At 57.0% G+C, this 13,346-nt stretch overlaps 4 protein-coding genes across 7 annotated transcripts; 2 read left to right on the top strand and 2 right to left on the bottom strand.

Moving 5' to 3' along the window:
• Positions 1–12: 12 nt before the first annotated feature.
• Positions 13–3,109, bottom strand: LOC118656579 (SAGA-associated factor 29-like). The gene is made up of 6 exons (XM_036310015.1): positions 3,082–3,109; positions 1,520–1,793; positions 1,302–1,448; positions 1,121–1,156; positions 853–1,018; positions 13–208 (listed from the first exon to the last, which is right to left on the bottom strand). Exons 1-6 carry the CDS (start codon positions 3,107–3,109, stop codon positions 92–94), a joined length of 768 nt encoding a protein of 255 aa, XP_036165908.1. The 3' UTR covers positions 13–91.
• Positions 3,110–4,318: 1,209 nt separating this feature from the next.
• Positions 4,319–5,150, bottom strand: LOC118655660 (bolA-like protein 2). Its single transcript, XM_036307744.1, has 3 exons — positions 4,944–5,150; positions 4,758–4,855; positions 4,319–4,467 (listed from the first exon to the last, which is right to left on the bottom strand). The coding sequence occupies exons 1-3, from the start codon at positions 5,004–5,006 to the stop codon at positions 4,362–4,364; spliced, it is 267 nt and encodes an 88-aa protein (XP_036163637.1). The 5' UTR covers positions 5,007–5,150; the 3' UTR covers positions 4,319–4,361.
• Positions 5,151–5,261: 111 nt separating this feature from the next.
• Positions 5,262–8,877, top strand: LOC118655657 (structure-specific endonuclease subunit SLX1-like). Of its 2 annotated transcripts, none has more exons than XR_004967330.1 (6): positions 5,262–5,602; positions 6,096–6,147; positions 6,235–6,573; positions 8,119–8,246; positions 8,337–8,484; positions 8,557–8,877. XR_004967330.1 is itself a non-coding variant. In XM_036307742.1 (6 exons), exons 1-6 carry the CDS (start codon positions 5,415–5,417, stop codon positions 8,584–8,586), a joined length of 825 nt encoding a protein of 274 aa, XP_036163635.1. In that variant the 5' UTR covers positions 5,265–5,414; the 3' UTR covers positions 8,587–8,877. The 2 variants fall into 2 exon arrangements, 1 of the variants encoding a protein (XP_036163635.1); XM_036307742.1 differs by having other exon boundaries at positions 5,265–5,602; positions 8,397–8,484.
• A 551-nt stretch (positions 8,878–9,428) lies between these two features.
• On the top strand, positions 9,429–13,299 carry LOC118655653 (sulfotransferase 1A1). 3 transcript variants are annotated; one of them, XR_004967328.1, is made up of 8 exons: positions 9,429–9,887; positions 10,945–11,128; positions 11,231–11,356; positions 11,445–11,542; positions 12,028–12,154; positions 12,251–12,345; positions 12,757–12,968; positions 13,103–13,299. XR_004967328.1 is itself a non-coding variant. In XM_036307736.1 (8 exons), exons 2-8 carry the CDS (start codon positions 10,981–10,983, stop codon positions 13,213–13,215), a joined length of 888 nt encoding a protein of 295 aa, XP_036163629.1. In that variant the 5' UTR covers positions 9,438–9,887; positions 10,909–10,980; the 3' UTR covers positions 13,216–13,299. The 3 variants fall into 3 exon arrangements, 2 of the variants coding, with proteins under 2 accessions (XP_036163629.1, XP_036163628.1); XM_036307736.1 differs by having other exon boundaries at positions 9,438–9,887; positions 10,909–11,128; positions 12,788–12,968; XM_036307735.1 differs by having other exon boundaries at positions 9,439–9,887; positions 12,788–12,968.
• Positions 13,300–13,346: the final 47 nt, after the last annotated feature.

Below are 13,346 nucleotides of genomic sequence, written 5' to 3'. Positions count from 1 at the left end.
AGGAGACATGGCAAAGGGGAAGAACATTTATTTCTTCACAGAATGTCTTGTAGCATGCCCCCGTGAGGCGGCAGGAGACTGCCAGACTGCATCACTTTTTCTTGGGCTCCTTACAAGCCACCACGTACCTCTGGGCCACATTGAGGGGAGGGGAGTAACCATCTGCATAGGAAGTGTCTTCAAACAGGACCGAATAGTCATCCTGGGGCTGCGGCAGGAGGCAGACAGGAGGCGCTGGTCAGAAAGCCCCAGGCCAGCGCCCCCCTCGCCCCAAGCCTAGACCGACAGGCACCTGTGGTGTGTGGGCTCCTAGCCTTTCCCGTCTCATCTTCACTCAAGAAGTCTAGATGTTTGAACCTGCTCCCGGCTACAGAGCTCCTGAGCCACCAAGGGCCAAGGACGGGGGTGAATAGTAAGGGAAAGGACTCGCTAGCTACACAGGCGGCCACACGGAAGGGGCCCTCAGGTTAAGGGGAGCAAGGACAACTCAGAGGGCAGCAGGCAGGGGTCCTGGAGGAAGAGGGGAGACTAGCCTTTAAACTGCCATCAGTGACGGGTGATTAGAGTGCAGGGGTCGGGGGTGAAGACTGGCCCTGAGCAAGGCTTCCATCTCGGGGCTCAGGCTCCCCACCTCAATGCGAAAGCAAGGCTAGACTAGAGGACACACTGGGGCTTTCTAAGGCTCCGCAAGGCGCCGGCACTGCCTGGAGAACAGGCTGGAGGGATTACAGCTCAGGACCCTGCCAGCTCAAAGAGGCTAAGGGGGAAAGAGAAGGTAATGGACCCCATGACCTCTCTGGTCAGCGGGGTGGTCCTGGTGTCCTGGACGATCCCCCCCGGGGGCTGCCTTACCCGTGGGGGGGTGTGTGTGTGGATCAGGGCACGGTAGAAGCAGGTGGTCTGGGGATACAGGGCCAGCACGAGCTGCTCCTTCTGGAATAAGGCTTCGGGGTCCGTCTCAGGGTTGGCCTTCCACTGGGGCAGTGGGATGATGCGCCTCCGGCTCAGGGTGTGTCTCCTGGAGGGGCGCATAGGTCAACCCATGGCAGGTGGGGGGCTCTTTCCCAGCAGCAGGGCTGTCCCCAGGCTTCCCTCGCGCCGCCCTGGCCAGCACACTCACTCTTTGCCTTCCTCATCAATGTCATCGACCTCATACCTGCAGGCGAAGGAAAGGAGAGCAGTGGGTGCAGGGCGGTGCACACCAGGTGGGGACTGGGGAGGAAGGTGAGGAGGGAAGTAGCCCAAGGAGCCGGCTCTTCACACGTGTCCCAGTTCCCACAGGGCTGGGCGTGTCCACTCACTTGTTGGTGGCATGGCTGTAACTGACCACCTCGGCCAGGATCCACTGCTCATCCCCATCCACGGCCTTGACCCGGGCAGCCACCTTGTCTCCAGGTTTGGCCACGTAGTCCCCAGAGGCCGGAATGGCCCCGCAGAGTGGGGGCGGCCTGCGGAGGGGATAACCTGTCAGTCCCAGCCCCTCCCCTGCCAGCCCCCCCCTCCCTGGGCCTGCCCTCACTTGTCACCAGGCTTCCCGATCCACAGCGGCAGGGTCATGGCCGACTGCTGCAGCAGGGTCATCAGCACCCCCCTGCGCATGGTCTTGCGCGGGGGCTCCGAGTCATTGTACAGGCCCGCGATCTTGGCCGCTGTGGGAAGGAAGTGAGCCCCTGAGGCACCAGGGATAGGGTGCCTGCCTCTGGCTCCCCACCTCTCCTCGAGTTGGCACCAAGGGTCCAGTGTGCTCCCTGGCCCTCCACTGGAGGCTCCTGCTGAGAGACCACCAGGCCACACTCACCTGGCCAGACGGGTTAGTGGATACGTTTTGGGAAAGAACAGAAGAGGCCAAAAGGGGGATTCTGAGGCGCTGGTCGTGTCTCTTATCTGGGTGCTGGTTACATCCATTTGTTCAGGTAGTGAACATTTTATTGCGCTGGGGGTCTACTTACATGTATTTTTATTAATATGTTATAATTAAGCAAAAAGTTCAAAGAGCTATCAAATGTGGACAGAGCCCTTACCTCCTCGGGCATGGCTCAATACACCCAGTCAACTTCAACCCAACTGGCAGTGTGACAATTTCATGGGCGAGGAGTCTGCCCCTGGGTACATTGGACGGGCGCGAGAGGTGGGACCGCAGTCTGAAGCGATATGGAAGCCAGCACCCTGTGTAAGCCCATCTGAAAGGGTGGCCTCAGGACATCCCGCTGTGGCTCTCAAATAACAGCCAGGTTCTCGCCTCAGCAAGAAATGGGCCTGCGGGTAGCAGGTGACTGCCCCAGGCAGTAGAGGATGGAAGCCAGAGGGATTGGGGCAAATCAGCTTGGTGTGCAGAGGGAGAGCGGGAGGCCTTGTCTCTGACCCGTGGACTGACCTCCGTGCCCTTCCCAGTCCCAGGCTCAAACATGATTGTTTTGCTGTAGGAGAGCCTAGACCAGTGGTTGGCAAACTCATTAGTCAACAGAGCCAAATATCAACAGTACAACGATTGAAATTTCTTTTGAGAGCCAAATTTTTTAAACTTAAACTATGTAGGTAGGTACATTGTTATTGACTTAATTAGGGTACTCCTAAGATTTAGGAAGAGCCACACTCAAGGGGCCAAAGAGCCGCATGTGGCTCGCGAGCCGCAGTTTGCCGACCACTGGCCTAGGCCAAGGGCCAGGGGGTGATATATGCAGCAAATGATTAACTCAGCTAGCCTGGGTTTTCAAACCCTGCACATTCCAAAAAAGGTTTGGCCTTTGACCAACTTCTGAGAGAGACCCTCTAAACCCTTGGACTACCTTGCCTCAAAAGAGTATCTTTATTTTCCTGGGTCAGGGTGGAAGGAGAAAGGAATAATGGCTATTGGATATGGGGTAAAATGTTCTGAAGTTGGTCATGGTGATGGTTGCACGGCTCTTTGCATAGACTAAAAACAAATGAATTATAACTTTAAATGGGTGAACTGTAAGGCATGTGAATTAATATCTCACACGATGGATAACCCAACAGGAATGGTAGTCCTGCCCTCCTCTCACCTTCATGACATCATCTTGGGTCCTCCCCTCCAATCTCTCTGAACACAACCCCACCCGCCACTCCAGAGCTCTGCATCACAGCCCATGTTCCCCTATAGGAATGGAGGGCTGTGGCCTGTTACCTGCGTTTGTTTGATCAGCTGATGGAGCTCAGTGAGAAGTTCTGCGATGCGGGAATCAGCTGACACGAGGGCCATGGTACATATGGCGCCTGGGGCGGAGGGGGAACAGAAGAGAACCTTGTTAGTGTCGTTATGGGTTAAACTACTGCTCCCTCAAAAAGGATATGTTGCCTGGCCGGCGTGACTCAGTGGTTGAGCGTTGACCTATGAACCAGTAGATCACAGTTCAATTCCCAGCAAGGGCACATGCCTCTGTTGCAGGCTCCATCCCCAGTAGGTGGGGAGAGAGAGGGTGCAGGAGGCAACTGATCAATGATTCTTTCTCATCATTGATGTTTCTCTCCCTCTCTGAAATCAATAAAAATATTAAGTAAAAAAAACCCCCAAAAAACACATGGTCCTCTCAAGGGGGTCTGGCCGCACCAAGCCCAGGGCTAAAAGGTTATTGAACGTTCTCCAGTGGGCCAGAAAACATCAGCATTCCAGCTGCTGGGGTACCATGTCCCTGTGGGAACCTGCAGGGGAAGTGTGGAATCCTCTATTATGCTTCGGACATGGGGCGAAGTTACTGAGAGAGAAAGGCTAAATTGGCCAGCACCCTGAAACTCCGAGCACTTTCTCATCTGTGCATTTTTGTTGTTGTTAATCTTCACCCAAGGATTTTTTGGTCATTGATTAGAGAGTGGAAGGGCTCAGGGGAGGGAAGAAAGGGACATAGATGTAAGAGAAACACATCAATTAGTTGCCTCCTGAACCCAGACCGGGGTGGGGATCAAACCTGCAACCCAGGTACATGCCCTTGATCGGGAATTGAACCCAGGACCCACTGGTTTGCAGGCCCATGCTCTAACCACCGAAACACACCAGCCAGAGCTCATCTCTGCATCTTGAAGGCTGGCAGAGGGCAGGAACACCCAGCAATTGTCCACAAATAGGTGGTTGGTTAGTAGGACTCTTCGAAGCATTACAGAAAAGGCCTGTGAGGCCTGTCCTGAAAGGGATTTCAAGGATTGAACTTTCACTTTAAAAGTGGGGACACAGAGGCCTTTGGGCGGAGAGGGACTTGCCCAAGTTAAAACAATGAGGAGACAACGAAGAATGTCAGGGCAGGGAGAAGCCAGGCTCTAGACAGCCTCAGTGCCCCTCCCACACACAACACACCAACACAGAAGCTGGCCCTGATTCATAATTTAATGGCTGTGCAGGTGCTGGTCTCTTATTTCTGCCGCTCACGCTCACGGGCCCACTGCTCTGGGGTCAGGGTTTTCTGCTCAAAGGCATGGATATGCGGGAGCTCTTCTGCTAGACACGCGTTCACCAGCCTGCGGGAGAGACGTTGTTAGGAAACCGCGAGCCTAAGTCGGTCCTCGAAGCTAGGTTGACCCAGAAGGCTGGAGGTGTCCCCAAGTTGTGGCGCCCAGGACCTGGGACAGGAGAGGTAGAGGGCCTAAGCCTCAATACCCCCAGCGGGGGCCGAGAAGGCGAAGTCCTTGGGGCTGTAGCCCACAGGGCTGGGCCGCATTGCCGGGCCAGGGAGTTGGGTTGCGGGGTCCCGGGGGGCCGTGGGGCCGGGACAGCGCTGAGAGAGGGGTTCCCGGGCCTCGGGCCTCACCGGTGTCTCTGGAGCAGCGGCTTCCCCTCGAACTTGGCCGACACCACCAGGACTCGGAAGCTGGACGCGCAACGGTTGGGAGTCGTGTCCTCCACCTCCTAAGGGGCAGAATCATGAGGATGGTGCCAAGCCGCCCACCCAGAAGCCTTTTGCCCTCGCCGGGCAGGTCCGGGCCGCGCCGCTCACCACGTGCTCTGCCTGCAGGTCCCGCCGCAGCTTCTCCCGCAGGTGCTCCGCGCTGAGTTCCATGGCGGCCGGCGTGGGCGGCCCGGCGCGGGCAGAACCCCCGATCCCACGCGGGTCGCGCTGCTTCCACCCTCACTGCTGCCACTTCTGCTGAGGCCTCTACTTCCGCCCTTACTGAGGCGTCCGTGCGCCCAGCACTTCCGCCCTCACGGAAACCCAGTTTCCAACCGCCCGCGTTCCGCGCCTGCCGCCCGCCCGGCAGCCAATCAGAGCCTGCGCAGGCCGGGCTCCGCCCCCGCCGACGCTCATTGGTGCCGCCGCCCGAGGTTCCGCGGCTCCAGCCGGGAGAGGGTGCCCGAACCCGCGCTGCTGCAGCCGCCACCAGGGGTTTTCCCCAGACTAGTGTATGGCGGCCCTGGCAACCCAACCCTCCCCGACTCAGAGGCCACAGCAACCAACCCCCACGTCCTGATGGGTCCCGAGGGGGGCGCGGCGAGGCCCGGGTGCTTCTTCGGCGTCTACCTGCTCTATTGCCTGAACCCTCGGCACCGGGGCCGCGTCTACGTGGGGTTCACCGTTAACCCGGCTCGTCGGGTGCAGCAGCACAACGGAGGCCGCAGAAAAGGCGGGGCCTGGCGGACCAGCGGGCGCGGGCCCTGGTAAGAGGGGTGGTCACGCAAGAGGAGGGCTTCAGGGAGGCGGCGGGCCCGGGGCAGAGTCAGTGACAGTGGGCGGGGCCGGTGTGGCGCGGAGAACCGGGCCTTGGGGTGGCTGGTGAGGTGGGTGGGCCTGTGGCCGGGGAGGGGCCTTGGGGAGGAGGAGCCTGTGGGACTAGGATGTTAGGAAGGGGACTGATGGTTTAGGCGTGGTCCCGCGACAGGGGTGGGTGAGCCAGGCTGGGCTGGAAGATAGAACCTGGGAAGGCAGTTAAGCCCCTGTGACCGGGGGCGGAGCCGGGGAGGCAGGTGCGAGGGGCGGGCCTCTAAGGAGGGCAGCGCCTCGTGGACGAGGCTTGACGCCCGCGGTGAGGACTCCACTCTCTGGCAGGACTGAAGGCGACCCGTGGCGAGGGGATTGGGCTTGACACGGGTGGAGCAGGGTGGGGTGGGGGCGGGGGCTTCTCACGGGCCACGGCCTCGTTCTCTTCCCCAGGGAGATGGTGCTCATAGTGCACGGCTTCCCTTCCGCCGTGGCCGCCCTTCGGGTAAGGAAGGAGACGGGGCGGCAGGAAGATGGGCTGGGGCGCGGGGCCCTCCCGGGGCGGCCCTGAAGCCCTCCCTCCCGCCCGCAGTTCGAGTGGGCCTGGCAGCACCCGCAGGCCTCGCGCCGCCTGGCGCACGTGGCACCACGCCTGCGCAGCGAGGCCGCCTTCGCGTTCCACCTGCGGGTGCTGGCGCACATGCTGCGCGCGCCGCCCTGGGCGCGCCTCCCGCTCACCCTGCGCTGGCTGCGCGCCGACTTCCGCCAGGACCTCTGCCTGCCACCCCCGCCTCACGTGCCGGTAGCCTTCGGGCCTCCGCCACCGCGGATGCTGGCCCCCAAGCGTCCGGCCCGTCCCTTTGCTGACACCGAGCCGGAGCCGGACCAGGACGCGGAGGCCCCCTGCACCCTGTGCGCGCGCGCGCTTCAGGTGAGAGGCTCCACCTGGGGCAGGTCTGGCGTTCAGATGACTGAGGACCAGGCTGTCTACTGGAGGATGGCGCAGCCCACCGACAGCCTTTGCCCGCCTTGCTTCCATCTCTAAAATGGGGACCATAGTACTTGCGGCCAATCCTGTCCGGACCTTTGCCTTTCTTTCACTGGAAAGTTCTTCCCTAGACCATCGGTCTTGATGAAATGCCACCTCTTTTCCGTGAGGTCTTCCTTGGCTCTCTCTCTCCAATTGCAACTTTCTTGGTACTGCTTTCCTTTTTTAAAAATATGTTTGTATTGATTTTAGAGAAAAAGGGAGAGGGAGAAACATTCATAGGCTGCTTCCTGCACGCCCCCTAGTGGGAATCAACCTGGTAACCCAGGCATGTGCCATGACCAGAATCCAAACAGCAGCCTCTGGGTGCAGGGACAATGCTCAGCCAACGGAGTCACACCGTCAGGGCTCCTTTTTTTTTTTTTTTTTTTTTTTTTTTAAAGGCTTAACACTTATTGCCTAACATCATGTACAGTTGACTTGAACAGTATGAGGATTAGGGGTGCTGAAACCATGCAGTCAAAAAGCCACATAGAACTTTTTACTTCCCCCAACAGCCCCCCTTCGGTATCCATTGGGGATTGTTTCCAGGACCTTCCCACCTCCTTGGATTTTCAAGTCTCTTATATAAAATGGTATAGAACAGTGCAAACAGCCAGCCCTCTGCATCTGTGGATTCCCAGCCCTGGACCAAAAATACTGTTTTGTAATCTGTGGTTGGTTGAATCTGCAGATGCAAAACCCAGGGATATGGAGGGCCCACTGTGTATTGGGGGAAAAAATCTGTGTGTAAATGGACCACCCCGTTCAAACCTGTGTTCTTCAGGGGTCAACTATTATTTTATTTTATTATCAGTCTCACTCCCCCCCCCCCCCCCATACTACACTCAAGGGTGGTTCTTATTTAGTATTGGAGAAGGGTGTGATACAGAGCAGGTGGCAAATAAACATTTAGTATATTAACTGAGATGACGGGTCTGACTTTCACTCAAATTAAATGTAAGTAAACTGCATACCTTACATGCCGCTAAATTAGGGGAATACTTTTACCCTTCGAACATCACAGAGTGCACTTACACACACCTAGATGGTGTAGCCTACTACACATCTAGGCTATTTGCTAGACGTACGTCACCTATGTGGGTCCTTGACCATATCGTTGACTCGGCACGTGACTGTACTTGCCACTCAGAGATTAGCCACGGAGATCACTTAGCCTGTAAGGAACTCTAGGTCTAGCTGCAGTGGCCGTGCTGTTGTAGAATCACTGCTAATACTCAGAGAGAATTGGCCAGCTTAGTCCCCGTGAGCAAGCTTTATAACTCCTCCATACCTGTGTCCTCATCTACAATATACAGATAGGAGTAGTATGTGCCTCATAGGTGATGTAAAGCCCCTGGAACAGTGTCTGGTCCATAGAAATTCTTTGAGTTTTAGTTACATCACTACTCCCCATTTTCTCCCTTCCCTGCCTGCTCCCTCGGACAGGATGAAGAAGGCCCCCTGTGTTGCCCCCACCCTGGCTGCTCCCTAAGGGCCCACATGACCTGCCTGGCAGATGAGTTCCTGCAGGAGGAGCCCGGGCAGCTTCTGCCCCTAGAGGGCCGATGCCCTGGGTGAGTCCAGCATCCCTCCCCCAGCCCGGTTTACCTCTGTGAAGACACTGCCTAGGCCCAGGGCATCTGAGTCCTCATCTTGGCACCCAGGGCCTAGGCTGAAGGAGGCTTGTGATCTGACTGTCTCCTACCAACTGCACCCCTCGGTAGCTGCAAGAACTCACTGCTGTGGGGAGACCTGATCCGGCTGTGCCGGATGGGCTCCGAGGAGGAAGAGGAGAACTTGGAATTAGAAGAGGTGAGAGGTGTTTTGGACCCTGCCCCAGCCTATTCCCTGGGCTGCCTCTGACCACCCTTCTTGTCTCCACAGGAACACTGGACAGACATGCTGGAGATCTGACCCTCAGCACCCCCAGCCCTCCACCCATTCCTTACCCGTGCCACTGCCTTCGTGTCTGGGCAGTTTTTACTTGAGTACAATAAAAAGTCTGAGTTAAGGGCATCTTCCGGTATTTGCTGGGGTGTGTGTGGAGTTAGGGGGCAAAGGCCCTGCCAGTCACTGGTGCCCGAGGAGATGAGAGGCTGCGGGAGGGGCCACTGACCCCAGATGGACCAGCCTCTCCTCTGCTGGAGGCCCTTCTGCCTCAGCTTTCCCCTGGCCTGCCTCTGAGATCACAGTTCCTTTTGATTTTTTAAAAAATACATTTTTATTGATTTCAGAGAAGGAATGGAAAGGGAGAAACAGCAATGATGAGAATCATTAATGAGCTCCCTCCTGCAGGGCCCCTAGTGGGGATTGAGCCCACAACCCAGGCATGTGTCCTGACTGGGAATTGAACCCTGACCTGGTTCTTGGGTCAACGCTCAACCACTGAGCCACACCTGCTGGGCTGAGGTCACATTCTTGATGGGCTGGAGACACACCCTTGACTCAGATCTTACCCGCCTCCATTGCTCAGATGGAATTTGGACTTTAATCCAAACAGTAAGGACAAAGGACAAGCCCACTTCTAACCCAAGGGAAGACAAGCATCTTCTGGGGGCTGTTCTCCCACCACCCAAGTGAGGTCCCACGGGAACCGTGGAATGGGGTCCCTCTGAGTGTTATGAGCCTCCAGTGTTCTTGCTCTTTCCCATCCTATGCTGCCTCAAGGAGAGCCTGCTGAGCAGTGCCCTGCCCCAAGCCCCGTCACCCACCCACCCACCCACATCACTCCAGCCTGGGCTGCCTGTTGCCTGTGGGCTGCCCCTGACCTGAACCTTTGGTCCTCAGACTGGCCTGGGGCCACCTTTCCCCTCCACTCCTCTGTCCTCTGGAGATCACGTTTATTAGAAAAAGCTGTTGGCTCCTGCAGAGCTGGAGTTTGGAGTACAAGCCAGAAGCTGGGATTACAGCTCAAAAAAAAAAAGAAGCTATTAGGCCCTTTGGTGTTGCTTCTGTCTTTTATTTTCTACACACTGAACACACATCTTGGGTTTTCAGGCCAGTCTAATCTTGGCTTCAGCGGGGGTGCTAATGAGGGTAGCGAAGGGGCCCTCCCACCCCAAACCCCACCCATTCCTGTAAGACAGCCAAGGCCCAGTGCTGGCTCCAAATCCCTCCCACTTTGGACTTATAAAACTTGCAGCTCTCTGCAGTTCTGCACTCACATATGTGACGGCACAACAGAGTGCCACAAGGCCAAGGTCTGGAGAGGTCAGGTGAGTGCTAGCATAGGGTGGGCTGGGCCAGACCTCCCTCACCCTGCACTGTTTGCTCTCACTGCTTGATCTCTCCATTCCCGCCTCTACAGACCCTGCATTTCCCCTGAATCCCAGCTCAATCTGACCCTGCGCTTTCCCCTGAATCCCAGCTCAATCTGACCCTGCCCTTTCCCCATGGAAATCCCAGCTCAATCTGACCCTGCCCTTTCCCCATGGAAATCCCAGCTCAGTCTGATACCAACTCCAGTCTGGCCTGAAACCCGTCCCTCTTCCCTCTTCCCTCTTTTGCTGAGGCATGTTTTGCTCATCACACCAGAATGGCTCCCAAAACAAGCTCAGTTGCTCATTTGTCTGTTTCTCCCTGAGCCAAGATGGAGTGTGGTTGAGCAAGTTGGGTCACAGGCCCAGTTGGCTTTGGGGAGGTTTCTGTATGTGAGGGCTTAGGGAGCTCAAGGAGGGAAGGATGGGGAGGAGCCCACTGGGATCAGATCCAGAGCTGCAGCAGCAAGTACTGAAAGAAAACACTTGGCAGGCCCCAGAGTAGGAGTTTTCTCAAGTGCACACTGGAATCTCCTGGTCAGCTTCCAAAACCCAGGTACCTGGGTCGAATCCAGAGCAATTTAATTAACTTGGGGTGTGACCCAGGCACTGGGATTTTAAAATAAATATTTTTTAAATTGATTTTAGAGCGAGGACAGAGAGGGAGAGATAGAAGCATCAATGATGAGAGAATCATTGGTTGACTGACTCTTGCACGCCGCTTACTGGGGATGGAGCTGGCAACCCAGGGATGTACCTTGACGGGGAATGGAACCTTGTCCTCCTGGTTCATGGGTAGATGCTCAACCAGTGAGCCACTCTATCTGGGCAGGCATTGGGATTTTTAAAAGTTCTGCGGGTAAATCCAAGGTGCCTCCAGAGTTGTGGCCCCACTGTGTTAGACCTGGCCGGAATCCGGCCCAGCACTCACTGGCTCTGAGTGTAGGCAAGTTGCTCAGCCTGTTTCCTTACCTTAAAGCAATTAAACAGAAGACATTGTTGTGATGTTGTTAAGGGAGGTCGGCCCCAGTGCGCACCCTGACTCGGCAGCATGGAGCTGGTCCAGGACATCTCCCGCCCGCCACTGAAGTATGTGAAGGGGGTGCCTCTCATCAAATACTTTGCAGAGGCAATTGGGCCACTGCAGAGCTTACAACCCAGGCCCGATGACCTGCTCATCAGCACCTACCCCAAATCTGGTAGGTGATGAGGACCACGCACCCCTCTCCTGGGCTGCAGTCCCCACCTCGGGCCAGCAGGGGTGTGCCCTCAGCCCGCTTACCTCCCATTTTTCTCTCCAGGCACCACCTGGGTGAGTGAGATCCTGGACATGATCTACCAGGATGGCGACTTGGAGAAGTGTCAGAGGGCTCCCATCTTAACCCGGGTGCCCTTCCTTGAGTTCAAGGGTCCAGGGTGTCCCACAGGTGTGTGGTGGGGTGCTGGAGGCCAGTGAGGTGGAGGGAGGGAGGGCCCGGGCTCCAGCTCACTGGACCTTTCCTATCCATGGCTTAGGTATGGAGGTTCTGAAAGATACACCAGCCCCACGGCTCCTCAAGACACACTTGCCCCTGGCTCTGCTCCCACAGGCCCTGCTGGACCAGAAGATTAAGGTGAGTGGCAATGGAAGCTAGAGAAAAAGGCAGCTGGGGCCAACCCAGCTTTGGCCCCATCTTCTAGGAAGGTCTCATCTTAAACGGGGAGAAGTCCTCAACCTCATGCTCCGGTGGGTCAGATGGCCAGTGACAGCGAGACTTTGCAGGCCTCGGTGCTCACAGGCCTGTGGAGGAGGGGCTGGAGGGAATTCTGCACGCCTTGTTCCAAATCGGTACAGTGGCACTGAGAAGACTGGATGAGTATAAAATACAGTTCCTGGAACCAGCCAGGACTCTGGCATCAGAGCAGGCTTCAAATCCCAGCTCAGTCACACCCAAGGCAGCCTCTAGGCCTGTTTCCCTCTTGGCCAGACCAAGAGAGAACCCCCCTTGCAGGGAGGCTGTGAGGGTGGAATGTGATGCTTAAAGAACCTCTAGTGCCTGCTGTGCTGTGCTGTGCGGTGACGGTGCGGTGGGGGGTGGGGTGTCTTCTGCCTTTCCAGGTGATCTACGTTGCCCGGAACGCCAAGGATGTGGCCGTCTCCTATTACCACTTTTACCGCATGGCCAAGGTGCACCCTGAGCCCGGCACCTGGGAGAGCTTCCTGGAGAAGTTCATGGCTGGGGAAGGTGGGCCTAACTCTGGAGGAAGGAGGGGGTGAGCTGAGGGGTAGCCAGCTGGAACGAACACCAACCTCTGTCTGTGTCCCCTGCCCTTTTCCCCAGTGTCCTATGGGTCCTGGTACCAGCACGTGCGGGAGTGGTGGGAGCTGAGGCGCACCCACCCTGTTCTCTACCTCTTCTACGAGGACATGCAGGAGGTGAGACCCCGCTACCACTTCCCTGCACATGGGCGAGTCCCAAGACCTTCTAAGCCCCGCTTCCCTATGGCAGACCCTACACGGGTCCTAGACCCACCTCACCTTCCCTGCTCCTTGGGCAGCACACTCCGTACAGCCCTTATCTCCTAGCGCCTGAGTCAGTCCCAAGTGCAGTCACTGATCACCCATTTACTGCTACTGCTTCTCCCTGGGCCCAGTAATGACAGAGGGCTGTCCGTGCCCTCACCCTAAGGAGCCAGATACAGCTTCTAACAGATCACAGGGCAGAAGGCAATTAATTTTGCCCCAGGAGTGCCAGAGTACAAAGGACCAGAGTCCCGGAGCAGGGTCGGAAGTGGCCATGACGTTAGGGTGGGGCCTCCCTTTTGTTTGTTCAACGCACAACCCAAGCCTCCACTGAAGAGCCCCCCTGCTGCTCCAGAACCCCAAAAGGGAGATTCGGAAGATTCTGGAGTTCGTGGGCCGCCCCCTGTCAGAGGAGACGGTGGATCACATTGTGCGGCACACGTCGTTCAAGGAGATGAAGAAGAACCCCATGGCTAACTACAGCACCATACCCGTGGAGCTCATGGACCACAACATTTCCGCCTTCATGAGGAAAGGTGAGTGCCCACCAGGAGGGGCGCTGGGGAGGGAGGGCGGGAGCAGCGGCTAGAGCTGGCCCTGGGCCACTTGGGGCCTCTGCTTTGGCCAGGACCTCTAGCCTCCCTCCTTCCAACCCCGCCTCCCTCCCCAGGCATCACGGGGGACTGGAAAACCATGTTCACTGTGGCCCAGAATGAGCGCTTTGATGCCCACTACGCTGAGAAGATGGCAGGCTGCAACCTCAAGTTCCACACAGAGCTGTGAGTGGTGTTCATGGGACCGCTCCCCAGGGAGTGTGTGCGAGGGGCCCGACAGGGGCCTCAAGAATAAAGTACAGCTTGTGCTGCATGGAGTGTGCCTATTGGAAGAAAAGCAGAGCTGAGCTGAGAGAGAGT

Source organism: Myotis myotis, unplaced genomic scaffold (genome assembly GCF_014108235.1).
Source record: "Myotis myotis isolate mMyoMyo1 unplaced genomic scaffold, mMyoMyo1.p scaffold_m19_p_5, whole genome shotgun sequence".
NCBI lineage: Eukaryota > Metazoa > Chordata > Mammalia > Chiroptera > Vespertilionidae > Myotis > Myotis myotis.
This window is presented reverse-complemented; position numbering and strand designations above follow the sequence as displayed.